Source organism: Mesoplodon mirus (genome assembly GCF_964341445.2).
Source record: "Mesoplodon mirus genome assembly, chromosome: 3".
Taxonomy (NCBI): Eukaryota; Metazoa; Chordata; class Mammalia; order Artiodactyla; family Ziphiidae; genus Mesoplodon; species Mesoplodon mirus.
The window spans coordinates 119,886,530-119,911,690 of record NC_138978.1 but is presented as its reverse complement, the minus strand read 5'-3'; the positions used below and the strand labels follow the sequence as shown (position 1 = coordinate 119,911,690).

The 25,161-nt window shown below is 46.4% G+C and overlaps 2 protein-coding genes across 6 annotated transcripts in view; one reads left to right on the top strand and one right to left on the bottom strand.

Moving 5' to 3' along the window:
- The window catches only part of GON4L (gon-4 like), an 89,157-nt gene extending 73,404 nt beyond the window's left edge, over nucleotides 1-15,753 (top strand). For 3 of the 4 annotated variants that reach the window (XM_082615398.1, XM_082615395.1, XM_082615396.1), the window contains 12 exons: nucleotides 524-2,227; nucleotides 2,822-3,077; nucleotides 3,692-3,876; nucleotides 4,770-4,967; nucleotides 6,197-6,340; nucleotides 10,840-10,983; nucleotides 11,085-11,204; nucleotides 12,384-12,497; nucleotides 13,058-13,268; nucleotides 14,113-14,740; nucleotides 14,833-14,935; nucleotides 15,337-15,753. In XM_082615398.1, the coding sequence (XP_082471524.1) occupies nucleotides 524-2,227; nucleotides 2,822-3,077; nucleotides 3,692-3,876; nucleotides 4,770-4,967; nucleotides 6,197-6,340; nucleotides 10,840-10,983; nucleotides 11,085-11,204; nucleotides 12,384-12,497; nucleotides 13,058-13,268; nucleotides 14,113-14,740; nucleotides 14,833-14,935; nucleotides 15,337-15,534 (4,005 nt within the window). In that variant the 3' untranslated portion in view covers nucleotides 15,535-15,753. The remainder of the gene's footprint in view (nucleotides 1-523; nucleotides 2,228-2,821; nucleotides 3,078-3,691; nucleotides 3,877-4,769; nucleotides 4,968-6,196; nucleotides 6,341-10,839; nucleotides 10,984-11,084; nucleotides 11,205-12,383; nucleotides 12,498-13,057; nucleotides 13,269-14,112; nucleotides 14,741-14,832; nucleotides 14,936-15,336) is intronic. The other variant, XM_082615397.1, reaches the window with a different exon arrangement.
- Nucleotides 15,754-15,854: 101 nt separating this feature from the next.
- Nucleotides 15,855-20,297, bottom strand: MSTO1 (misato mitochondrial distribution and morphology regulator 1). 2 transcript variants are annotated; one of them, XM_082615399.1, is made up of 14 exons: nucleotides 20,148-20,297; nucleotides 19,902-20,037; nucleotides 19,328-19,397; nucleotides 19,157-19,232; nucleotides 18,617-18,671; nucleotides 18,392-18,530; nucleotides 18,108-18,225; nucleotides 17,896-18,030; nucleotides 17,636-17,788; nucleotides 17,212-17,343; nucleotides 16,954-17,138; nucleotides 16,623-16,727; nucleotides 16,421-16,533; nucleotides 15,855-16,122 (listed from the first exon to the last, which is right to left on the bottom strand). In XM_082615399.1, exons 1-14 carry the CDS (start codon nucleotides 20,229-20,231, stop codon nucleotides 15,908-15,910), a joined length of 1,716 nt encoding a protein of 571 aa, XP_082471525.1. In that variant the 5' UTR covers nucleotides 20,232-20,297; the 3' UTR covers nucleotides 15,855-15,907. The 2 variants fall into 2 exon arrangements, with proteins under 2 accessions (XP_082471525.1, XP_082471526.1); XM_082615400.1 differs by lacking the exon at nucleotides 17,212-17,343.
- Between the last annotated feature and the right edge of the window lie 4,864 nt (nucleotides 20,298-25,161).

Sequence of the window (25,161 nt, the reverse complement as noted above, 5' to 3'; positions counted from 1 at the left end):
GCTTGTATATTTTGGAGATTAATCCTTTGTCAGTTGCTTCATTTGCCAATATTTTCTCCCTTTCTGAGGGTAGTCTTTTCGTCTTGTTTATGGTTTCCTTTGCTGTGCAAAAGCTTTTAAGTTTCATTAGGTCCCATTTGTTTATTTTTGTTTTTATTTCCATTTCTCTAGGAGGTGGGTCAAAAAGGATCTTGCTGTGGTTTGTGTCATAGAGTGTTCTGCCTATGTTTTCCTCTAAGAGTTTTACAGTTTCTGGCCTTACATTTAGGTCTTTGATCCATCTTGAGTTTATTTTTGTGTATGGTGTTAGGGAGTGTTCTAATTTCATTCTTTTACATATAGCTGTCCAGTTTTCCCAGCACCACATATTGAAGAGGCTGTCTTTTCTCCATTGTATATTCTTGCCTCCTTTATCAAAGATAAGGTGACCATATGTACATGGGTTTATCTCTGGGCTAGAAAGCCCAATTATTTTTACCAAATTCTGGCAGGTGCTAGATCCGAGTGTTCTTGTTCCCAATAGGCCAGTCTGCCATCCATTCAGGAGGAACTGCAGCGCATAACTGATGGTGCCAGAGAGGTAGGAAGTGTGACCGGAACCACTGAGATCAACTCAGACCCAGGCCTAGGAAAAGGCAGCTCGGAACTGGGGAGCGAAACTCGGTACCCATTGCTACTGCCTAAGGGTGTAGTCCTGAAGCTGAAGCCAGTTGCCAACCGTTTTTCTAGGAAGGCCTGGAGACAGAAGCGGTCATCAGTCCTGAAGCCCCTCCTCATCAGACCCAGCCCCTCTCTCCAGCCTAGCTCCAGCTCTGGGAAAACAGCAGCTAGGTCAACTCAGTCAGAAGCCCCTCCGAGCAAAATGGTGGTCCCGATTCCTCACGTGATCCAGCCAGCTACTGTCTTACAGACAGTGCCAGGTGGTCCTCCACTGGGGGTCCCTGGGGGTGATAGTTTTGAGTCTCCAACAGTGCTGCCTACTACGCCTCCTGAGGCCAGGACCAGCTTCCCTCAGCCTGAGCCCCAGACCCTGCTCTCCTCTGCCCCTGTGCCCAAGGTAATGCTGCCCTCACTTGCTCCTTCTAAGTTTCGAAAGCCATGTGTGAAACGGAGAGCCTCAAAGAGAAAGGGGGCCAAGCCCTCTCTCTGTCTGAAGCCTGCCCCCCTCATCCACCCTGCGCCTGTTATCTTCACTGTTCCTGCCACCACCGTGAAGGTTGTGAGCCTTGGCAGTGGCTGCAACATGATCCAGCCTGTCAGTGCAACTGTGGCGCAGAGTCCTCAGACCATTCCCATCACTACCCTCTTGGTTAACCCTACTTCCTTTCCCTGTCCGTTGAACCAGCCCCTTGTGGCCTCCTCCATCCCACCCTTAATTGTTTCTGGCAATTCTGTGAATCTTTCTGTACCATCTACCCCTGAAGATAAAGCCCAAGTGAGTGTGGACATAGGTTGTCCTTTGGCTGAGGGGAAAAATGCCTTTCAAGGCCTAGAACCCAAATTAGAACCTCAGGAACTATCTCCTCTCTGTGCTGCTGTCTTCCCCAAAGAGGAGCACAGCCCAGGGCCTCCACCAGCAGACAGAGTGTGCCAGGAACAGTTGTCAGAGAGCAGTGCCTATGGCTGGACTCTGGTGAAAACAGAGGAGGGGAGGCAGGCTGCAGAACCACTGCCTCAGGGCTTCCAAGAATCTCTAAACACTTCTCCTGAGGATTTAGAGGAAATCATTAAGATGGAACCTAAAGACCCCGGGGAGGACATCTCTGGTGGATCCCCAGAGCAGGACAGCTGTGATGAAATCAAAGAAGAACACTCTGTGGAATTGGATGCTGGTTTCACAAGTGAGGAGTCAAGCGGGCCTAGAGAGGTGAAGAAACAGACGGTCCTACAACAGGAGGAGGAGAGGAGTCAACCAGCTAAGACCCCTTCGGCTTCTCAAGAGCCTGCTGATGAAGGAAACTCAGGAGATGTGAGCAAGGGGTCCCCAAGGAATGCTTCAACCTCCACTGACCCTGAAATGGCGCTTAGTAGCCCCTCAGGGAAGCCCGAAGACTTATGCAGTGTTGATGGTCAGTCAGTGGGGACCCCAGCTGGGCCAGAAACTGGAGGAGAGAAGGATGGGCCAGAGGAAGAGGAAGAAGAGGACTTTGACGACCTTACCCAAGATGAGGAAGATGAGATGTCATCAGCTTCTGAGGAATCGGTGCTCTCTGTCCCGGAACTCCAGGTGAGAGTTGGGGACTGTTCTCCAATATTTTGTGGACTCAGTAATAGGTTTAATTTATTGATAGGCCACCTGCTTGCTTTTTGCACTATAGATAGTCCTAAAATCATTTTTGACTTTTTAAGGTATCACGGGACATAATTTGGGGCTTGAGGTGAGAGGAGAGGGAAAGAGTGAAATGTTACTTATTACATTTGACTTAAACTCATTTAAACGTTAAATTGAATCATTTGAGCATGATTTAAATGACCTAAAAATAAAATCATAAGTATGGACCCTGGCAAAAGAAAATTATCTTCAGGCTCGACCTTTCAGAACACAACTGCTTGGGAATTCCCTGGTGGTCCAGGGGTTAGGACTTGGCACTTTCACTGCTGGGGCCTGGGTTCGATCCCTGGTCGGGGAACTAAGATCTCGCAAGCTGTGCAGCGTGGTTAGAAAAAAAAAGCAAAAAAAACCACCCCAACCCCCCCAAAAAATCTGCTTCCCACCCCCCAATCAGTTAATTAACCTCAGTTTTCTCCTGAAAAAGTCTGTACAGTCAGCACTTCGGGAGCCACTATAGCTCTCTTGGGCACTCTTTGGGGTGTTTTGCAGGAAACAATGGAGAAACTGACTTGGCTTGCATCTGAAAGGCGCATGAGTCAGGAGGGTGAGTCTGAGGAAGAGAACTCCCAGGAAGAGAACTCTGAACCTGAGGAAGAAGAGGAAGAAGAAGCAGAAGGAATGGAAAACCTGCAGAAAGAGGATGAAATGACAGACGAAGCCATTGGAGACCCTGCTGAGAAGCCTCCTACCACCTTTGCCTCCCCCAAGACTGCTCCAGAAGTGGAGACCAGCAAGTCCCCACCAGGTGAGTTGGACAGGCCTGAATGGGGGTGGGTCTCAGGTGGCCTCATTGTCTCAGGGACATGTGCAGAATGGCTAGCTTATAAAACAGGTGCTAGTTTTCAGAGGAAATCCTCTGGATCCCCCCTGTCAGTCACCCTTTCCCCAGACAGATGTTTAACCTGGTGCCATTGCAGAGAAGAGACGCTCAGAAAATTTAAATTTGACTTTCATCAGCTGCTAGATTTGTACTCAGTTCATGCAAGTTTTTATACTGGTTCTTAATTCATCTGTCATGCATGAGGCCAAGAGTTATGTTCATTTCGAAAGCACTGCTTATTCCTCACCAAGACATAGTCTCTTGAGAGCCCAACATCAGACCATAGTCACTCTTTTTAGACTTCCATTTTCAATATGCAGTAGCCGGGTATCTCATTATCATGCTAGTTAATGCAGTTATGCTGCCGACTCTGCATAGGCCTGACTTGACGGGGACAGACGTGCCTCTCATAACATTTTTCCAACAGCTTTTCTCCCAAGTTACTACATAATATCGAATAGGATTTGGGTGGGGCGGTGGGATGGGGAGAGTAGAGGTTGCAGGGACAGACAGACAGTTGTTTTCACATGTACTCTAAGGAGAGAACATCAAAGCTGCTGGAAAGGGCCGGAGCAATCATCGAGTTCGCAACAAGCGGGGCAGTCGGGCCCGGGCCAGCAAGGACACCTCCAAGCTGCTGTTGCTGTATGATGAGGACATCCTCGAGCGAGATCCACTCAGGGAGCAGAAGGATTTGGCCTTTGCTCAGGCTTATCTGACCAGGGTAGGCAAATGCTGCTTCCTGTTCCTGCCAGTTGCTTTCAGTGAGACTGCTTCTATTTCAGGGGAGGTGTTTTTAAAATGAAGTATGCTTTTCAGGCTGCACAACAGCCTTCTATGCCTCTGGCTTTGTTTTCCTGGAATTACCAAAAGAACTGTGTGAGAGAACTACAAGGACACCGACTTCAGTCCTAAGCAGATTTATTATTACTGCCTTAGCATATTACCCCTCTCTTGCCCAGAAATGGGGAAAGGTGATTTCTACCATCATCAATGAGAGGACAGGCTAATAAGGACCTTTACTGAGCCCTTGTCTTGGAAAGAAAGACATTTGGTACACTGGCCAGAAAGTGGGCCTCAGTGATCTTTAGAGTCATGAACCAACCTATTGGTGGCAGTGGTCCCTATCTCATTCTTTTGGTAACCACCTGGTTCCTCTATACCCCCAGCAAAGTGGAGTACTAGCAGTGATAGTCATGGTTTTTCTTGTCTCCTAATATTTTACTAACATTCCTAATTCATGTGTTATTTACCCTCAGATGGTATCGTGCTGAAATATATACATACCAAGTACTCCTTATATATCTCAGTATCGAGCTGAAACCAGGAAGGAGAGGTTAGGGGTGTGAGCTAGAGAAAAGCTTACCTGGTATTGTGGGTAGGGCTCTGGTCCCTGGAAAATGAAGGTTTTTCCATCCCCCACTGCCAGAAAAAGAGCTGTGCCTAGCTCATGGGCCTGTGTCTTCCATTAACAGATCTTAGGACCTGTCAGAGGAGTAGCCTCTGAAGGATAATTCTAGAGCTCTCTAACAGTAACTCCTCCTCCTCCCTCTGTCCCATTGTGTCTTGTTGGGGCCCAAAGGAAGGGTATTGATGATTGAAAGTCCTCCTGTATAGGTCCGAGAAGCCCTGCAGCATATCCCTGGCAAATATGAGGACTTCCTTCAGGTCATCTATGAATTTGAGTCAAATACTCAGAGGCAGACAGCTGTGGATCTCTACAAGAGCCTGCAAATCCTGCTCCAGGACTGGCCTCAGCTCTTGAAGGACTTTGCTGCTTTCCTATTGCCTGAGCAAGCCCTGGCCTGTGGATTAGTAAGTAGAGGGGCAAAGACAGCACACGAGGATTCTTGGGTCAGAGCAAGACTGGGATTGAATAGTGTTGATCAGCAGTGTTCCAGTCTCCTGACTGCTTCCAGTCAGATAGCCTTCCCCTAGCCCAAGGTCATAAGAGCCTTCTTCTTTTCAAGGGATGATCTTCCCAACTTGTGTTCTCTCATTTTCTTTACATGCAAAATGAGGGGGGTTTTCCTTTGTTTCCAGTGGAGACCTTAGGTAAATCGTATGCACTTTGCTTCTCACTGTTGTGAAACAGGCATTCATTCAACAAATATTTACTGAGTACCTACTATTTGTCAGGCAAAGTTCTAGGTACTAGGGATATAGTAATTATAAAAGACTAAAATCCTTGCCCTCATGGAGCTTATGTTCTCATGGAGCTTATGTTCTCATGGGGCAAGTTAGGTGATAAACAGTAAGACATATATATTGTAAATATGTATATATATATATATAAAATAAAAATGATAGTGTATATATAAACAGTAAAATATATATAATGCTTTATAGTGAGAATGTTGCAGTTTTATACACGGTGGTCTGGGAAGGCCTGTATGGTAAGGTGACATTTGAAATGTTGGAGAATAAGTGTCTGAACATGAGGAATATCCCACTAGTTCTGGGTGTCTGTCAAGATGGATAAACACGGGAATAAAGGATATAATGAGATTATTTTGAGAGTCTTAAAGCAGTTAAATGGTAATGGTATGATTATACATAATCTTCCTTTCTTGTATTATTATGCGGATCAAATGAGTATATATGTGAAAATTCTTTGTTAACCGTGAAATGTGTCTGATCTCACAATCTGTGAAACAGTAAGCAACTTGAGATGTATAACTCTTGACTCTTTCATTTACATCTTAGTTTTCTTGGGTTGGTAGACCCCAGTGACCCAAGGTGGATAGATGCTAGAGTCTTTAAAAAAAAAAAAGATCTCACAGGGAATTCCCTGGTGGTTCAGTGGTTAGGATTCGGCACTTTCACTGCCAGGGCCCGGGTTCAGTCCCTCACTGGAGAACTAAGATCCCACAAGTTGCGCAGCGCGAGCAAAAAGAAAAAAAAATGATCTCACAGTTGTAAACCAGAGCCTTGTTATTCCCCATGCCCCTAGCATATTTTTCTTGCTTCTTATGCTTAGAACCCTCAAGTCCTGCTCACACTGTATAGATGACTCCTCTTTTGCCCTCTTTCCAATCTTGTAGTTTGAGGAGCAGCAGGCTTTCGAGAAGAGTCGCAAGTTTCTTCGGCAGCTGGAAATTTGCTTTGCAGAGAACCCCTCACACCACCAAAAGATTATCAAGGTCCTCCAGAGCTGTGCAGACTGCTTGCCCCAGGAAATCACTGAGGTATTCTTTCCTGTCCTGCTTCCTTTCCATTGTCACCTGGGCTTTAGGCCCTTCATTCTCCCTTCCCTAACCTATTCCATATCCTCTTGCTTCTGAGCGGTGGACTTCGTGGAGGGGATGAAGAAGGCAAGGAATTTTTAGGCTTACCTAAAGCATAAAGCACTGGGATGGGGTGGTTGCCACCTGAAACCAAAGCCTGACTGCTCCTCACAGGCTTAGAGGTGCCGTAAGTGCCCTGGAAGGGAAGTTCGAGGAAGGAAGCGATGGTCTGGGTGGCAGGTATGGGGAGGATTGGGTTGCTTCCTTGCTCTGCCTTGAGTTAGTGCCTGAGCTGGAGATCAGTAAGGCAGGGATAGAGAGTAGTGTCACTGGGAATCAAACCTGTTAATAATACAGGCATACCTAGCCAAGACATGGAAGCAACCTAAATGTCCATGGACAGAGGAATGGATAAAGAAGGTGTGGTTTATATATACCATGGAATATTACTCAGCTATAAGAAAGAATGAAATAATGCCATTTGCAGCAACGTGGATGCAACTAGAGATTATCATACTAAGTGAAGTAAGCCAGACAGATGAAGACAAGTATCATGTGATGCCGCTTATATGTGGGATCTTAAAAAAAAAAAAAAAGGTACAGATGAACTTATTTACAAAACAGAAATAGATCCACAGACATAGAAAACAAACTTACGGTTACTAAAGAGGAAAAGGGGGTGGGGGAGGGATAAATTAGGAGTTTGGGATTAACATATACACACTGTATAAAATAGATAACCAACAAGGACCTACTGTATAGCCCAGGGAACTATACTCAATATTTTGTAATAACCTCTAAGAGAAAAGGATCTGATAAAGAATGTGTGTGTGTGTGTGTAAACTGAATCACTGTACTGTACACCTGAAACTAACACAACATTGTAAATCATCTATACTTCGATAAAAAAATATACAGGCATACCTTGGAGATATTGCAGGTTCAGTCCCAGACCACCGCAACAGAGTGAATATTGCAATAAAGTGAGTCACACGAAGTTTTTGGTTACACAGTGTATGTGAGAGTTATGTTTACACTATACCTTAGTCTATTAAGTATGCAATAGCATTATGCTCTAAAAAATTTACACACGTTAAGTAAAGAATGCTCACCATCTGTAAATCAACTGTACTTCAATTAAAAAAAAATGCTAGGCTTCCCTGGTGGCGCAGTGGTTAAAAGAATCCGCCTGCCAATGCAGGGGACATGGGTTCGAGCCCTGGTCCAGGAAGATCCCACATGCCGCGGAGCAACTAAGCCTGCGAGCCACAACTGCTGAGCCTGCGTGCCACAACTACTGAAGCCCGCACACCTAGAGCCCGTGCTCCACAACAAGAGAAGCCACCACAATGAGAAGCCCGTGCTCTGCAACGAAGAGTAGGCCCCGCTCACTGCAACTAGAAAAAGCCCGCACACAGCAATCAAGACCCAATGCAGGCAAAAATAAATAAATAAATTTAAAAAAATGCTAATCATCATCTGAGTCTTTAGCAAGTTGTAATCTTCTTGCTGCTGGAGGGTCTTGCCTCAGTGTCGATGGTGCTGACTGATCAAGGTGGTGGTTGCTGTAGGCTGGAGTGGATGTGGCAGTTTCAAACAACAAGGAAGTTTGCTCCATCGATTGGCCCTTCCTTTCATGAATGATTTCTCTATAGCCTGCAGTGCTGTTTGATAGCATTTTACTTACAGTAGAACTTCTTTCAAAACTGGAGTCAGTCCTCTCAAACCTTGCCACTGCCTTATCAACTAAGTTTATGTAATATTATGTAGTATTATTATGTAATATTCTAAATCCTTTGTTGCCATTTCAACAATCTTCACAACATCTTCACCAGGAGTAGATTCCATTTCAGGAAACCACTTTCTTTGTTCATCTGCAAGAAGTAACTCCTTATCTGTTCTGGTTTTGTCATGGGATTGCAGCAATTTAATCCCATCTTCAGGCTCTACTTCTATTTCTAGTTCTCTTGCTGTTTCTGCCACATCTGCAGTTACTTCCTCCAGTAAAGTCTTGAACGCCTCAAAGTCATCTGTGAGAGTTGAAATCAACATCTTCCAAAAGCCTGTTAATGTTGACTATTTTTACCTCTTCCCATGAACCACGAATGTTCTTAACGGCATCTGGAATGATGAATCTTTTCCAGAAGCTTTTCAATTTCCTTTGCCCAGATCCATCAGAGGAATCACTATCTGTGGCAGCTGTAGACTTATGAAATATATTTCTAAAGTACTAAGACTTGGAAGTCAAAATTACTCCTTGATCCATGGGCTACAGAATGGATGTTATGCTAGTGGGCATGAAAACAACATTAATCTCTTTGTACATCTCCATCAGAGCTCTTGGGTGGCCAGGTGCATTGTCACTGAGCAGTAATATTTTGAAAGGACTCTTTCCTGAGCAGTAGGTTTCAACAGTGGGCTTAAAATGTTCAGTAAACCATGTTGTCAACAGATGTGCTTTCATCCAGGCTTTGTTGTTCCATTTATTTATTTAATAATTAAAAAAAATTTATTTATTTTGGGCTGCATTTGGTCTTCATTGCTGTGCACAGGCGTTCTCTAGTTGCGGCGAGCGGGGACTACTCTTCGTTGTGGTGCGTGGGCTTCTCATCGCGGTGTCTTGTCTTGTTGCAGAGCATGGGCTCTAGGCATGTGGGCTTCAGTGGTTGTGGCATGAGGGCTCAGTAGTTGTGGCTCACGGTCTCTAAAGTGCAGGCTCAGTAGTTGTGGCACGTGGGCTTAGTTGCTCCGCGGCATGTGGGATCTTCCTGGATCAGGGATCGAACCCGTGTCCCCTGCATTGGCAAGCATATTCTTAACCACTGCGCCACCAGGGAAGTCCCTGTTGTTCCATTTAAAAGAGCAGAGGCAGAGTAGATTTAGCATAATGCGGAAGGACCCTAGTATTTTTGGGATGGTAAATGAGCATTGGCTTCAACTTAAAGTCACCGGCTGCATTAGCCCCTGACAGGAGAGAGTCAGCCTGTTCTTTGAAGCTTTGAAGCCAGGCATTGACTTCTCCTCTCTAGCTATGAAAGTCCTAGATGGCATCTTCTTCCAATAAAAGGCTTTTTTGTACACTGAAAATCTGTTGTTTAGTGTAGCTACCTTCATTAATTATCTTAGATCTTCCGGATAACTTGTATCTTCTACATCAGCACTTGCTTCTTCATCTTGCACTTTTATGTTGTAGAGATGGCTTCTTTCCTTAAACTTTATGAACCACCTCTTCTACCTTCAGAATTTTATTCTGCAGTTTCCTCACCTCTCTCAGCCTTCATACAACTGAAGAGAGGGCCTTGCTCTGGATTAGGCTTTGACTTAAGGAAATGTTGTTACTGGTTTGATATTCTGGTTTGATCTTAGACTACAAAAACTTTCTCCATATCAGCAATAAGGTTGCTTTACTTTCTTATCAGTTGTGTGTTCACTGGAGTAGCACTTTTAATTTCCTTCACAAACTTTTCCTTTGCTTTCACAGCTTGGCTAACTGTTTGGCACAAGAGGCCTAGCTTTTGGCCTGTCTCGACTTTAGACATGCCTTCCTCACTAAGCTTAATCATTTCTAGCTTTTTTTTTTTTTTTTTTTTTTGCGGTACGCGGGCCTCTCACTGTTGTGGCCTCTCCTGTTGTGGAGCATAGGCTCCGGATGTGCAGGCTCAGCGGCCATGGCTCACGGGCCCAGCTGCTCCACAGCACGTGGGATCCTCCCGGACCGGGGCACGAACCCGCATCCCCTGCATCGGCAGGCGGACTCTCCACCACTGCTCCACCAGGGAAACCCCATTTCTAGCTTTTGATTTAAAGTGAGAGATGTGCGACTGTACCTTTCACTTGAACACTCTGAGGCTCTGTAGGGCCTAAGTGTTCAACTGAAATTGGCCTAATTGTCTCAGGGCATAGGGAGTCCCAAGGAGAGGGAGACAGATGGGGGAACAGTTGGTCGATGGAGTAGTCAGAACATATACAGCGTTTTATCTTTTAAGTTCACTTCTCATATGGGTGTGGTTCATGGTGCCCCCAAACAATTACAGTAGTAATGTCAAAGATCACTGATCACAGATCGCCATAATAAATATAATAATAATGAACAATTTTGAAATCCTGTGAGAATTACCAGAATGTGACACTGAGACATGAAATGAACAAATGGTGTTGGAAAAATGGTCCTGATAGATTTGCTCGACACAGCGTTGCCACGAACCTTCAATTTGTAAAAAACACAGTATCTGTGAGGAGCAGTAAAGCAAAGACACTAAAACCAGGTCTGCCTGTACCCCTGCTTTGTAGGCAAGTAAGGAGGGAGAGGAAGTTTAAGAGTTCTTAGCTATCAAAGAGAGGCTTCTGTGTGTCTCCCAGTTAACTAGGAAAGTAGAACCCAGAAGTATGTGGGATTGATTTGGAATGGTGGCCTAGAGAGGCTCTGGAGACTTTATCTTTCCTTCTGCAACTCTCCCCAGCTCAAGACACAGATGTGGCAGCTCCTCAAAGGCCATGACCACCTACAGGATGAGTTCTCCATCTTCTTTGACCATCTGCGCCCAGCAGCTAGCCGTATGGGTGACTTTGAAGAGATCAATTGGACTGAGGAGAAAGAGTATGAGGTACAGGCTGTGAGGCTGCTGTAGGGTTGTGAAGGGGGAAGGCCATGTGTAGAGGGATATCTGCCCAGAGTCTGTGTTGAGTGGCACCAACTCCTCCCCAGTTTGATGGCTTTGAAGAAGTGGCACTGCCTGATGTGGAAGAGGAAGAGGAACCTCCCAAGATACCCACAGCCTCAAAGAACAAAAGAAGAAAAGAGATTGGGGTCCAAAATCATGATAAGGTACACCAGGTTGTTGGGGATTATCCATCTTTCATGCATCAAGCCTTGAGTTTTCTGTCTGAGTGGTCCTCTGGCTTAGGGTAGTGCAAAAGCCTCTGTGATCTGAGGCAGTCATGGAGCAGGAACCAAAGGTCAGGCTGCTGTGGACATGCAGAGCCCATGGGAAGAACGGTGCAGCTGCTGAAGAGGTCCCACCCATGATTGCCTCATTAGAAGGATCTGTTTCTCTAGCTCAGAGCTATTTTTCTTGTCGTTGGGTCTTCTTCCTTTCTGTTCTTGTGAAAAAATAGAACCAGGATTCCTCATTTTAATAATAATGACAACAGCTAATACCGAGCTGTGTTCCAAAGTATCACGTGTCTCTTGTATTTTACATGGACTATTCACTCGTTTAACTCTCACAATAACCCTATGAAAAGATTGCTCTTGTTTGCATTTTATAGAACAGGAAACTGAATTGCAGAGAGGGGCCATTGCCAGGGTCTCATGGTTAATCAGAGGCAGTGCTAGGATCTGAGCCCACGTTGCCTGGCCCCAGAGTCTGCTTGTACCCACTGCTGTCTACTGCTCTTCAAGAAGTAGCCTTTTTAGTCCATTTCCCTTTACTACATGTCTTGTACTCTTTCTTCGGGAAAACTGCTTCTTAGTAGCTGAATGACCTTGAGCGATTTATTTAATCTCTCTTTGTTTCAGTTTCTTCATTGTCAGTGGGGATAATAATGGTACTTATGTCTTGGGTTTGTTGAACAGAGAGTATCATTGAGTGAGCCTTCCATATGTACAAAGCCCTCTCTCAAGGGGATTGGAGGAGAGGGGAGAGCTCAAGGCACAGGGAGACAGAAACAAAGACAGACGAGTGAGTAGATCGTATCTCATGAGGGAGCTCTCCAGTGACTTTGCCTCAGATTATATTTCACTTAAATATTTCTTGAAACATCTGGGCAATTGGGATATGTCAGTCTTTGGGTCATTTACAGATTGCTTCAGGGATTCATAGTAGGCTTTAATTGAGTTTGGGCATTGATTTCCCCAGGCAACGTGAAGAGATGGTGTATAATGAAAGAGAAAGGAAGTGGGGGAGGGCGTCAGGGGGCGGGCTTGTTCAGATGGCTCACAACTTAGCTCCCTCTATTGGTACCAAAAATGCTTGGCAGTTAACCAAGCCCAAGTGTCTCCTAGGAGGCTGAGTGGCCAGATGGGGCCAAGGACTGTGCCTGCTCCTGCCATGAGGGAGGTCCTGACTCCAAGATGAAGAAGAGCAAGAGGAGAAGTTGTAGCCACTGCAGCAGCAAGGTGAGGAGGGAGCTGGTACCAAGGGGTATCGGAGCTGCCTAGGGCAACCCCCAGGTTGCCTTGCTGTTTGGGATATTGTTTGCTACCACAGATGTGTACCTTATTGAATTCCTAAAAAGATTACATGTGGATAAGTAATATGCCGTACACATACACATTAGTGTGTGTATGCAAAATAAATAGAATCTTTAAAAATATATGTATAATGGATTTTACTTTTTAAAGAGAATCTTGTAGGTGAAGCTTTTGGAATAGGGAAGAATCAACCAGTTCATATATTTCCCTCTTAGATTTTTTTTTTTAACGAAACAAACCTGTGTGAGGAAAATAGCCTAAAGGTAATGCTGGTTCTCTAAAGTAGGGTTGGTCGGCAGCAGAAATACACTCCTTGGTTAGAGGATTGGTAGAATCCAGCACTCTTTTTTGGGCCATTGAAAATAGTTGGAGCAGGCATGCATGTTGGTTGACTTGCTGAGCATCATGGCAGGGTTTCTTCCTTCGGTCGGCTCCTAAGACAGAAGAGGTCAGGAGACCCTTGACCCAGAAGGCCATCCCTGCAGGTCTGTGACAGCAAATCCTACAAGAGCAAGGAGCCCCATGAGTTGGTGGGCGGCAGCCCCCACGGAGAGGCCAGTCCCGTGCCTGGTGCTAAGGAAGCTGGGCAGGGCAAGGATGTGATGGAGGAGGAAGCCCCAGAGGAGCGAGAAAGCACTGAGGCAACCCAGAGCAGGACTGGCAGGAGTACCAGAAAGGGAGAGATGCCTGTTCCAGGTGAGTGATCCAGCTGCCAGCCCAGCCTTTCTCCCTTTATTTCTGTCTCATTCTCACATACTTCAAGCAAGAACATCTTTGAGCCTGGATAACATTAGTCTTTTCAGGGATGGGCTACCACCTCTTTTACTAATAAACCAGTAGGAAATCCTTACTGTCCAGCCTTAATTTTCTTTCCTGTGGCCTCAATCCTCTTGCAGAAATAAGAGTGCTACAAATCAACACAATCCAGCATTTTCTTTTTTTAAAAAAATATAAATTTATTTATTTATTTTTGGTTGCGTTGGGTTTTTGTTGCTGCACTCGGGCGTTCTCTAGTTATGCTAGTGGGGGCTACTCTTCCTTGCGGTGCGCGGGCTTCTCATTGCGGTGGCTTCTCTTGTTGCAGAGCACGGGCTGTAGGCGCACGGGCTTCAGTAGTTGTGGCTCGTGGGCTCTAGAGCACAGGCTCAGTAGTTGTGGCGCACGGGCTTAGTTGCTCTGCGGCATGTGGGATCTTCCTGGGCCAGGGCTCGAACCTGTGTCCCCTGCATTGGCGGGCGGATTCTTAACCACTGCGCCACCAGGAAGTCCCAGCATTTTCTTCTTGTGTTCCCATTCCTGAACCCGTTCCCCTTGTCTCCAGATCCTCTATGGTCTGCATTCTAAAGCCTCAGCCATTCTCAGCTTTGGCATTCGGACTTCATATCTTTATATAAGCGACCCTAGCCCCCACCCTCACCTCACTCTTGGACCTTAGAACTTTATCACGGTAGCTTGCCAGAGTGACCCCATGGTGATTTGTGTCCTTAGATGCATTGTGGCCCTGTCCATACCCTTAGATCCGTATTTTCCTCCTAAACAGGATTGGCAGCAGGGAGCACTTTGCTGTCTCCTCAAGAAGTGACTTTTACAGACCAGCTCCTCCTCGATGGCCCACCGCCCTGCTCACCAGAGACTCCTCAGCTTCCCTCCAAAACTGGAACTGTGCTGTGTGCTGTTAGGAGTAACCAGGCTGGGCCTGAGGTTCTCTCCTGCCCCAGGGCATCCCCCAGACTTCAGGATGAGGGCGAGGGCCATAAGCCAGGGCGTGAGTCACAGGCTTCCATGCTGGTCTGGAATGCTTCAGAAACTGAGAAATTGCCCGGAAACGTTGAACCCCCTGCTTCCTTCCCGAGTCCTGTTTCCTCAAGGACCGGAGACTTAGCAGGGAGACAGGTATCTGGGAAACCAGATACTCAGGAGAGCTGGCTGCCTTCCAGTAGAGCTGGGGTGACAGCGGATGGGGTGTCTCCTGTCCATGAATCTTCTTCATCAGGAACTGACACCTCAGAGATTTCTCCCAAAGTCCCTAGAGGAGGTTTGGCTAAAGACAGTGGAATACAGGGCAAGGGTCCAGTGGGGGAGACGCAGACGAAGGCCACAGAAGCTACAGTGTGTGCCAACAACAGCAAGGTCAGCTCCACGGGGGAAAAGGTTGTCCTGTGGACAAGGTAGGTGGGGATGGATGTGTGAGCGTGTTTAGAAAGTGCATGGAACACACCCATGTTACTGATTTAGATTAATTGTCTTATGTGGATTCCAGGGAAGCTGACCGCGTGATTCTGACCATGTGCCAGGAGCAAGGAGCACAGCCACAGACTTTTAGCATCATCTCCCAGCAGCTGGGAAATAAGACCCCTACTGAGGTAAGTAGGGGAAACCCTGCTAGAGCTTCAAGCTCCAGAGGAACCAAGGAAAGGAAGAGGACAGGTTGGCCAACTAAGAGGTGATTAGTGATTATAAAGGTCTGCCCTGAGGAAGACCTTGATTTGTCAGAGTGGTTAGTCGTGGCTCTAGAAGAGAGAGGGCATTGAATTTTGAGGTAGAAGCCCCAGGGATTGCACTCTAGTTTTTAGAAGGAATGTGACTTTGGGCAAAATGTTTAGCCTTTTAACTGGAGTTTCCTTATCTATAAGGAGGGCACAGCCCTCACTGCCTTACAGTGTAGAACAAACAAGATTGTTTAAGTTAGTATATAGTGCTTAGTAAATGTTAAAATGTTACTAACTTAAGAAAGGTGAATGCAAGCCGCCTCCTCTCCTCCTAGGTTTCCCATCGTTTTCGAGAACTCATGCAGCTCTTCCACACAGCCTGCGAGGCCAGCTCCGAGGATGAGGACGATGCGACCAGTACCAGCAATACAGACCAGCTGTCTGACCACGGGGACCTTCTGTCTGAGGAAGAGCTGGATGAGTGGGACCCTGGGAGCTTGAGGGTGTCATCTGCACAGGATCGAATCCAATAGGCACCCTGATCGGGGGAAGGGTGGCTGTACTTTGCTTGTAAAACCCTTGAGCTCAGTGTGAGCTGGCAGAGCAGGGGGCCAGGGACAAGGACAGTGGCAGGCTGGGGGTTGGATGGCCCTGCCATCCTGTGTGTCTTTTATGAAGACCTTAGAAATCTACGTTGTAAAGAACATTGAGGGAGAGTGCAGCGCAGTTCCTTTTCTGTGTGTTTTTTTCTTTTTTGTCTGGTGGTACATATTTATTGTTGTGTGATCTGATCACAGTGTTTCTAAATGTAATAAATGCGTATGTTGGTGTAGCCAGTCCCAAGACACTGAGCTCCTGCATCCAGCAGTTTTTATTGTAAACTAGCTCTTTCCTCTTCTTGGAGCTTTAGTCCATGAGGCTGTCGCCACTCTGGTAGCACTGGGCCAGGCTGCGTAGCTCCTGCAGCGTCTCCTCTAGGTCATCCTGTTCCACTCCAGCGTCCATGAAGCTGGCCCAGCGCCGCAGGTCGAGTCTGGCGAGATCTTTGGCCAAATCTCCCAGGGTCCGGTTCAAGGATGAGGAGGAGCAGAGGGCCCCGAGCACTGGGATGCTCTCCACCGCTGCGGAGGGAGGGAAACGGGAGCCCTGTGAGTGGAACACTGTTCTACCCTTGGTCTGTTGCACACACAGGGAAGTCTGGGCTTCTGGTAGACTTGATTATATAGTAAACTCAGTAAGTTTTGTGTCCTCTCCCCTTTGTATACCAGCACTCCAGAGGAAGAACACTTCTCTCAGGAGCCATAGAGTTAATAAAGGAGTGTTAAACTGGGAATTTCCAAAGTACCTTTATCCAGGAAGGGGTATAGCAAAACTCTCCCATGCTTGAAAACCTCTTGGTTTTCTTCACCTCCTACATACCTGCCCCCGTTGGGGGACCATCCAGAACCAAACCCTGCTGGCTGAGGCTTGAGGAGAAGAGGTAGGGGTAAGGAGGAACCACCTTACAGGGAGTCAGCAGCAGATGAGAAGAGCTGTGGGGCAAGAGGACAGCAGCTGAATGAGAAGAAGTCAGGGGAGGTCGGAGGTCTGGGAGGAGAGCAGGAGCAAGTGTTATACTGACCTCCTGACTCTAGGCTGCTGCTGCTGCAAATACTGGGCCAAGACTTCTTCCCCGGTGGTGCACGCGTGGAGTGGGGAGGGCAGGGGTGTCCCTGGGGTGAGCTGACTGCCAGAACAAAGCCAAAACCACCTTTAATCTGTGGCAGCATGAATGAGAAACTAGGACTTAGGTTCTCAGGCCATCAGCTGGATCGGGATGCTCACAGCCTTTGTTTTCTTTTAAGTGGGCCAGAGGGAAGGAGAGCAGGGCAGTGCCGTTAGAACACCCAGAGGTATGAGAAAAGGATGTGAAACAAAAGTCTGACGGGCTCCTAAGGACCACCAGCCCTCACCTGGTGTGGCATGCTCTGTCTAGACCCCTCAGCACCACGGACTGGGCAAAGCAGCACGTTCCAGAAGGGTCCCCACACGCAGACAGTGGGGTCCATGGGGTGGCCTCTCCAAGCTGCATCAGCGTATCAGGGAGGGACTGGCTTGGAACTAAGGGGAAGGGGATGGTTGCTCCTGCTGTGACCACCTAAAGATAAGGAAGAAATCAAGTTATAGAGCTTTTTCTCAGCTCTGACCCATCTCCTCACAAAGCTTAATACCTTTTTCCCAGAGAAGTTCAGCGTATCAGCCAGATGAACCATGGAAACTGGTGAGGAGCATAGGCGATAAGGAACAGTGACTGTGTCCAGGGCTGTAGCCAGGATGGCGCCACAGTGGAAGGGCAGAGCGGCCTGTAAAGAGGATACAGAGAAGAGCACTTGGCCTTCTGGGTGTGGAAAAGAGTGTGGAGGCAGAATAGTAATGGCAGAGAGGCCCGCATGCTTTGGGACAAAGCAGGCGTGTGTCTGGCCCAGGGCTGGATAAGCATAGGACAATGTCATCTAAGAGGCCACATCAGAGCCGAGTTCAAGCTGAGGCTTCAAGAATAGAGCCAGTAGCAGATAAAGGCTGACTCGGCGAGCGCGTGCGTGTGCGCGCTGTCCTGTCACTAGTTGCAGTCAGAACAAGAGCATCGAGCCTTACATCATATTGCAGGTGAGGGAAGTTGACAGGTGGCTCAGGTTGCAGCCCCAGGCTCCCACCCAAGGATAAGGGGCAGACCAGAGAGCTGTGAGCAGACAGGTGCACCAGACCGAAAGCTGTGTTTAACAGACGGTAGATGTTTTTCTGGGGCTCCTGGTAAAAGAAATGAGAGTAGTTTGTTTTAACCAACTTTCTCACTGGGCTATCCTCATTTCTCCCTCCTTACCCTATGACCGTTTCTCCCCACAAGAACTACTCACCCCGAGGTGGTACGGACCAGGGAGCAGGCCCCAGGTTATTATTCCCCGCCCTGAATACTCGTCTTGTAGCAACTCTGCGGCCTTGGCGCCTACCCCAGAGAAGCCATTGTGCAGGTCACACAGGATCTGGAAGCCCTGGAGAGAGGTGAATGGCGAAAGTCAGCAGGATGAGGGGAGTTTCTACCCAAGTGCCCGCCATGCCACGCAGCTACCTGCAGGTAGTCACACTCCTCCATGTAGAAGTGCAGCCTGTCCTCCAGCTCTTCCAGGTACTTGGGTTCCTTCAGGATACTCTCCCCTTGGCCAAAAGCCTCCAGGCGACCTACTTCCCTGCCATGCATAAACACAGTCCAGGATTTACAGGACTTCCCCACTTCCATCCCTCCGCCCAAGAGCTCTTGTATTGGAGGAAGGCAGGGAAGATGGCCTCAAGAGCCTCATCCAACATTAGTGGGGACCCAGTTTCTTGCCTCACAGCCTCTGGGGCCCTCCATACCCATCATGGTTGTACTTCTGAATCATACAGATGCTCCGGGGATGGAGATGGACTCTGAGAAAGTCTGACCAGACTCTGATGCTGCCCTCTGTGGGGATAACTGGTTTTGGAGTTGTAGCGGTGGTGAATGGTGGGGGACCTGAAGAAAAAGCAGAGGAAACGTACCTTTCTCCATGTTCCTGCTCTGCCCCATTCCCCATTTTGCAGTATCTGGAGAAGTCTCACCTTTGCCATTGGGAATGGATTTGACCCTCCAGATACCATCACTATTCAGCACTCCCTGGGCGGGATGAGAAAATCTACATTTAGGTCCAGGCCGTCTAGACGCAAAAGTTGATTTATCCTCCCTGATTTTGCTGGCCACACCCTACAACCTCCTTTCTGTTCACGTACTCACAGTCCTTTAGTAGGAGAAAAAAGTGCTTTTCCTTAAAATACCATTCTAGGGCATTTAAGATGGCTAAAGTTCTCTTTTTCTCTGCCCCAGTGGAGGCACTCTGGTTGTAGCACTGGGCTTAAAAGTTCAGGGCAGGGCTTCCCTGGTGGCGCAGTGGTTGAGAATCCGCCTGCCGATGCAGGGGATACAGGTTCGTGCCCCGGTTCGGGAAGATTCCACATGCCGCGGAGCGGCTGGGCCCGTGAGCCACGGCCGCTGGGCCTGTGCGTCCGGAGCCTGTGTTCGGCAACGGGAGAGGCCACAGCAGTGAGAGGCCCGCGTACCGCCAAAAAAAAAAAAAAAAAAAAGTTCAGGGCAGAGGCCCTCACCTCTGCAGTCAGGAGGTCCTGGAGATAAGGGTTCTTGGGATAGATTTCCTCTTTGTGTGTGGTGAGCTTCCCTTGCCTGAAAGAAATTGGAGATTGATCATCGTGTCAGTTTCCCTGAGTTCTCCAGCTTCCTATGTTCCTTCCCAATTCCTCTCCAAACATCACAAGTACCATGCTATTGCAGCATCTAGCTGTTTGTCCCTGTAGAGTCCACCTTCTTGTTTTAGGGAGCTCAGACTACCTGTAGAGAAATAACAGACAATGTTAGGTAAAGCCCTGTCCCTCCCATCGTTCAGCTAACCTTCCTCTGATCACCTGACAACCTGCTGTCATCATCACTCCAGCACTTGGCCCCTCCAAGCTTTCTTGATTAGACATGGGTTGAAAAAAAACCCTTGCCTAGGAGAATGCAGATTCCATCCTTCATTTCCCAGCTTAGTCCTTAGCTTTGGGACCTGGGCAAAGACCACACCCAGTGGTTCTACGGGAGCGCCACAGTTCAACATCTCACTGTGTCTAGGGACAAGTAGCCCATTCCAGAGATAGCTCTTGAACGGAATAAAATTTTGCTTTCTTGCATCCCCTCAGGTGTTGGCATACTGTGGTTAGCTCTCCCTATGGCTCCTCATCTCTGTTCCTTCAGCCTAGTATAGTCGGGGTCAAGGAACTTGACGCGAACGGATGCTAGAGACTCCACACGCGAAGGGGAACACTGGAAATTGGCTGACTCCAGCCACCACCTAACCCTTCAGATCCATGAGTATAAGTCTCGGCGTGTAAGTCTCTTGGCCGTGTAACGTCCGGCCGGTCCGGTACAGGACGTCGGGGCACAGCTCTCCCGGCGGTTCTTTGGCATCGGTCGGCCTGCACAGCGCAGCATCCTGGGGAGGCACAGAGGAAGGACTGGACTCGGGTGGCGAGAGGAACAGGCCGGAAGCAAGGACTGGAGATCCGGGAAGGTTCAGCTGAGGCAGCCGCCCAGAGACCTTACCTGCTGGTTCCACCAGTGCGCTCCCACGAAACCCGCAAAATGTCCCAACTGCAAAGTGAGCACCTCCCGGGCCCCGCCAGCCATGCTGCGCGGCTCCTCTGGGTAGCACAGCCACAGCCTGCCCACTCGCTGCTCCTTGCCGATTGGCTCAGCAGACGTGTGGGTGGGGCCTGATTCCCGGCGTCCTATTGGCCCATAAACACATCCTTTCCCATAGGATAAACGATTCGTTGGGCTTTAATGACACCGCTCCTCATACCCCGCCTCTTCCTGGCGTGGAACAGTCTTGCTTATCAGTCGTTGTTGTCGAGGGGCGGGGCACAGTGGCGCAGGCCGGAAGTTGTGGGCACCAGGGCTCAAGCGACGTGCTGAAGCGTTCTTGGCGCTGGGTTCTTTGCCTGCCCCGTGGGTTTCCTGGCGCGGCTCACTAAAGATTCTCCTACATACTCCTGACGGCTCTTGCAGCTGTTGTGTCCTTTTTCACAGGATACTTCTGCTGGCTAATAGCGACTCAGGCAAAAAATAAAACCTTGCCAGAAAACTAGACGCTACCCTAAAGCCTCACATGTGTCCTCTCCTTCCTGTCCCAAACTCACAGCCTTCCTGACTTCTAACCCTGTGGACTGGCTCGCTCTGTCTATCTATGTATATAATGTAAGTCAATCAGAGTACATATTCTTTTGCGTCTGCCTTTTGCTCAATATTGTTAACTTCTTCCCTGTTCTTGCATATACTTATAGTTCATTTTCATTGCTTCAGAATGCCATTGTAGAAATATACCTCAAATGATCTAATCTGCTGATAATAGACTTTGGAATTGTTTCCAGTTTGGGGCTATTAGGTGCTACAGTTAACATTCTTGTGCATGTGGACGTGCACACATTTCTGTTGTGTATATACCTAGGAGTGTAATTGTTGGATCATAAGGATGGGTATGTTTGAATACGGTAAATAACACCAAACTTTTCTAAATTTACCAATTTACAATTTCACCACCAGTGTAGGAGTGTTTTCAGGTGATGTTCCATAACCTTGTCAACATTAAAAATTTTTAGTCCATATCATTGGTTTTAGTTTTCCTGATTATTAGTGAGATTGAGAGCACCTTTTTATGTTTATCACCATTAGAATAGACACTTCTGTGAAGTGCATGTTCAAGTCTCTTGCCCATTTTTGGGGGTCATCTCATCCATTTGTAGGAGTAAGTTCTTTATTCTGAATACAAGCCCTTTGTCAGTTACTTGTGTTGAAAATATCTTCTCCCACTGAAGTATATTAACTCTTCCGCTATGATTGTCTATCTCCTTGTAATTTTGTCAGTTTTTATTTTCTTAGGCTATGTTATTACTGCATACTACTTTACAGTTTTATTTTCCTGATGGATTGAAACTTCCACCATTATAAATTATATCTTTTCCTCAAATAATGCTATTTTACCTTAATATCTACTTTGATAGTAATATAGATGAACCAGCTTTCTTTTGGTGTTTGCACAGTGTATCTTTTTTTGACTCGCAATTTTAATTTGTCTCTTGAAGACAGTATACTATACGCCAGAAGCAAACACCAAGTGGGATTATACATGCATGTGCTTTATTGGGGAAATGCCTGTGTGGGAACATCTCAGGAAACCAGAAGAGGCTGGGAGAGCCTCAGACCTTGATGAAGGTATGAACCTGGTGAAGAATAGAGGGAAGGAAGAAATCTGACTGCAGTTTTTTTTTTTAACACGCTTATTGAGGTATTATTTATATACAATAAATGATATTGAGGTGTCACTTATATGCATCTTAAGTGTATGATTTTGTAAATAAAGAGTTGTGCAGTCATCACCACAATTCAGTTTTAAAGCATTTACATCATCCCCCAAAGATTCTTCCTGTGTGATTACAGGTAAACCCTGTTCCTACCTCTAACACCAGGCAACCACTGATTTACTTTTGCCGTTATAGATTTGCCATTTCTGGATGTTTCATATAATCATACAAATGTATTTTTTTTGTGTTTGGAGTCTCAGCGTAAGGTTTTTGAGTTCCCATGTTGTAGTATGTATTAGTATTTTGCTCATTTTGGGTTATCCGTTTACAAGTCGATGGATATTTGGATTATTTTTACTTTTTAGCTATTATGAATAATGTTGCTATGAATAGTCTCATGCTGCTTGAACACAAGTCTTTGTGTGGACATATTTTCATTTCTTTAGGGTAGATACTTAGTGGTGGAGTTGCTGGGTCACGTGATAACTTCGTGCTTAACATTTTTAGGAACTGCCAAACTGTTTTCTAAAATTATATTTCCATTTTATATTTCCACTGGAAATGTTCAAGGGTTCCTTTTTTTTCCTGCACCCCGCAGCTTATGGGATCTTAGTTCCCTGACAAGGGATTGAACCCAGGCCCTTGGCAGTGAGAGCACTGAGTCCTAACCACTGGACCACCAGGGAATTCCCATGGAGGGTTCCTTTTTCTCCACATCCTCCCCAACACTTGTTATTGTTGTCTTTTTGGTTTGTAGCCATTCTAGTGGGTGTGAGGTGGTATCTTACTGTGGTTTCGATTTGCTCCTAATCAGTAGTGATGTTGAGCATCTTTTCATTATCCTGTCAGCCACTTATATGTCTTTTCTTTTTTTAAGTTTTTCATTAAAAAAAAATAAATTTACTTTTGGCTGCGTTGGGTCTTCATTGCTGTGCATGGGCTTTCTCCAGTTGTGGTGAGCGGGGGCTACTCTTCACTGTGGTGCACGGGCTTCTGCTTCTCGTTGCAGTGGCTTCTCTTGTTATGGAGCACGGGCTCTAGGTGCGCGGGCTGAGTAGTTGTGGCTTGTAGGCTCTAGAGCACAGGCTCAGTAGTTGTGGCGCACAGGCTTAGTTGCTCCGTGGCATGTGGGATCTTCCCAGACCAGGGATCAAACCCGTGTCCCCTGCATTGGCAGGCGGATTCTCAACCACTGCACCACCAGGGAAGTCCCCAGAATTACTTTCTTAATTTCATTTTTGGATTTTTCACTGCTAGGATAGAGAAATACAATTGGTTTTTGTGTATTAATCTTGTATTGTTGTAACCTTGACCTTGTTGAACTTGTTTTTAGTTCTAGTAGATTATTTTGAGATTTCCTAAGGTTTTCTATATACAGGAATATGTCATCTGAAAATAAAGACAGTTTTGCTTACTTTTCATTCTGCATTCAGTCCACCTGAGTGGTGAAGAAAAGCCCCAAGAGACCAGCTGTGCAGCAGGCTTAGCATGGAGACAAAAAAAATTGGGGCATGAGGATCAGGTCTGCAGTAGAAGGATCTTAAGAAAAAATGGGGACTGGATAGGGTAGATTATGATAGAGTATTTGGAAAAAAATTAAGAATCCATATTTAGCAAATTGCAAAAGTAATGAGGCAATTCTTCAGTAAGGATTTTGTACATAAATGATAGTATAGTCATACAGCTTACTATTCCACATTCATGAAAGAGAATAAGGCATATTGATTATGAGCTTGGCCTTCCCAAGATGGAAGCCAATTTCCCAGCCTCATTTACAGTTAAGGATCAGGCTTGTCAATCAGATTCAGGTCCTGTCCAGCATCTGGTAAGAGCAGTGGCATCTTGCTTTTTTGGGGAGGCAGCAGCACTGGTTTCTGGGGGCTGTAGCTGCCATTATCATTAGTATAGGCTGCAGTGTCAATGGTCATAGTAGCACTGGTGACCTTATCACAGCAGACCCTCCCCTGTTGTGGTTAGGATGTTGTCCGTGGCTGCTGAGCTTGTGACAGTGTCGCTCTCTTGGAGGTTCTGTGTGCTACCTGTTTCCTTTTCTTTTTAAATTCCTTAGAGCAGGCACTCGATTTATATGAAAAACTCCTGACAGGTACAATTTCCAAGATACCTGGAAACACCGAGGTATAGAAGAGTAAGTACACTATTGTGTTTAAAAAAAATGCATATTTTTTAAGAATTTTGTCTCTATAATTTGATTGCCTCTAGAAAAGGGAGCTGAGAGAAAACGAGCCTGATTTTCCATGAAATGTTTTTGCATGGTTTGAACTTTGTAACCCATACATGGCAAAAATAAAGGCATAGTGAAGCCGCTGAATGACATTAAGGGAATTGCATGATGTGCTGTGTTTAGAGAGCTCACTCAGGCAACCCAGTGAAAGACAGACTGGAGGGAGGAGCCAAGGGTAGTTGGCAGAGAAACAAATTAGCAAATGATTATAGTAACTCAAACAAGAAGCGATGGGGTTATGAAAGGCAGTGGTAGTAAGGATGGAGAGGAGGAAGTGAGTCTGAGCTATTGAAAAGACAGATCTCAAGGCTTGACTATCTGTATTGGGAGGCGTATCAGTCAGGGTTCAGTCAGAGCAGCAGAACTATATTAGAAGGGATTTGTTAAATGGACTCAAGCTTTCCACCTGTGGGAGCTGGTTAAGCAGTCTCTGTGAGGCTGTTATCTTTGAGTCTGATGCTAGAACATCAGCCTAGCTGAAGTGTCTGGGGATTGGGTCAGGGATGGAGGTTTTATTTTTGACAGGGAATCCTTGAGGATAGGGTAGGGGCAGCTGGCTCTCTAGTGAAAAATGCTGATATACATTCAGACTCTCTTCTCATAGTAATTGTTCAAATAAAGCATTAATAAAATCCAAGTTGTAAATAGTAGCTACCTATCATTTAATGGGGGCCTACTATGTGTGAGGCACTTGACATTTATTATGTGACTTAATTCTCACAAAATCCCTGAAAGTTTGGCATTATTATTACCTTTACATAAGGTGAAACAGAGATAAGGTAAAATTAGAGAAGGAAATAGGCTAAGACAGTTAGCTAATAAGCAGCAGATCTAGGAATCAAACTTCTCACTCTTTAGAACCAACAACCTGGGTACGGGAAGAGATTCAGACTCTTCTGAAATTGATGAGTCACTATTTTCTCAAATCTCAGAAAGATGGTACACAGATAGTACTATTCTACATGGATTAAAGATGTTAATTCACTACATACAATGTATGCTGTAGGGGTTTAGA

Bases quoted from the DNA above. Each gene is read 5' to 3' on its own strand.
- MSTO1 (XM_082615399.1), bottom strand. From the start codon at position 20,231: ATGGCTGGCGGGGCCCGGGAGGTGCTCACTTTGCAGTTGGGACATTTT. The intron at 18,672-19,156 runs GTGAGGGCCTCT...CATCCCGCCCAG, and splicing joins AGGACCTCCTGACTGCAGAG to GGAGTGCTGAATAGTGATGG. The intron at 17,789-17,895 runs GTGAGTAGTTCT...TTCTTTTACCAG, and splicing joins CTGGTCCGTACCACCTCGGG to GAGCCCCAGAAAAACATCTA.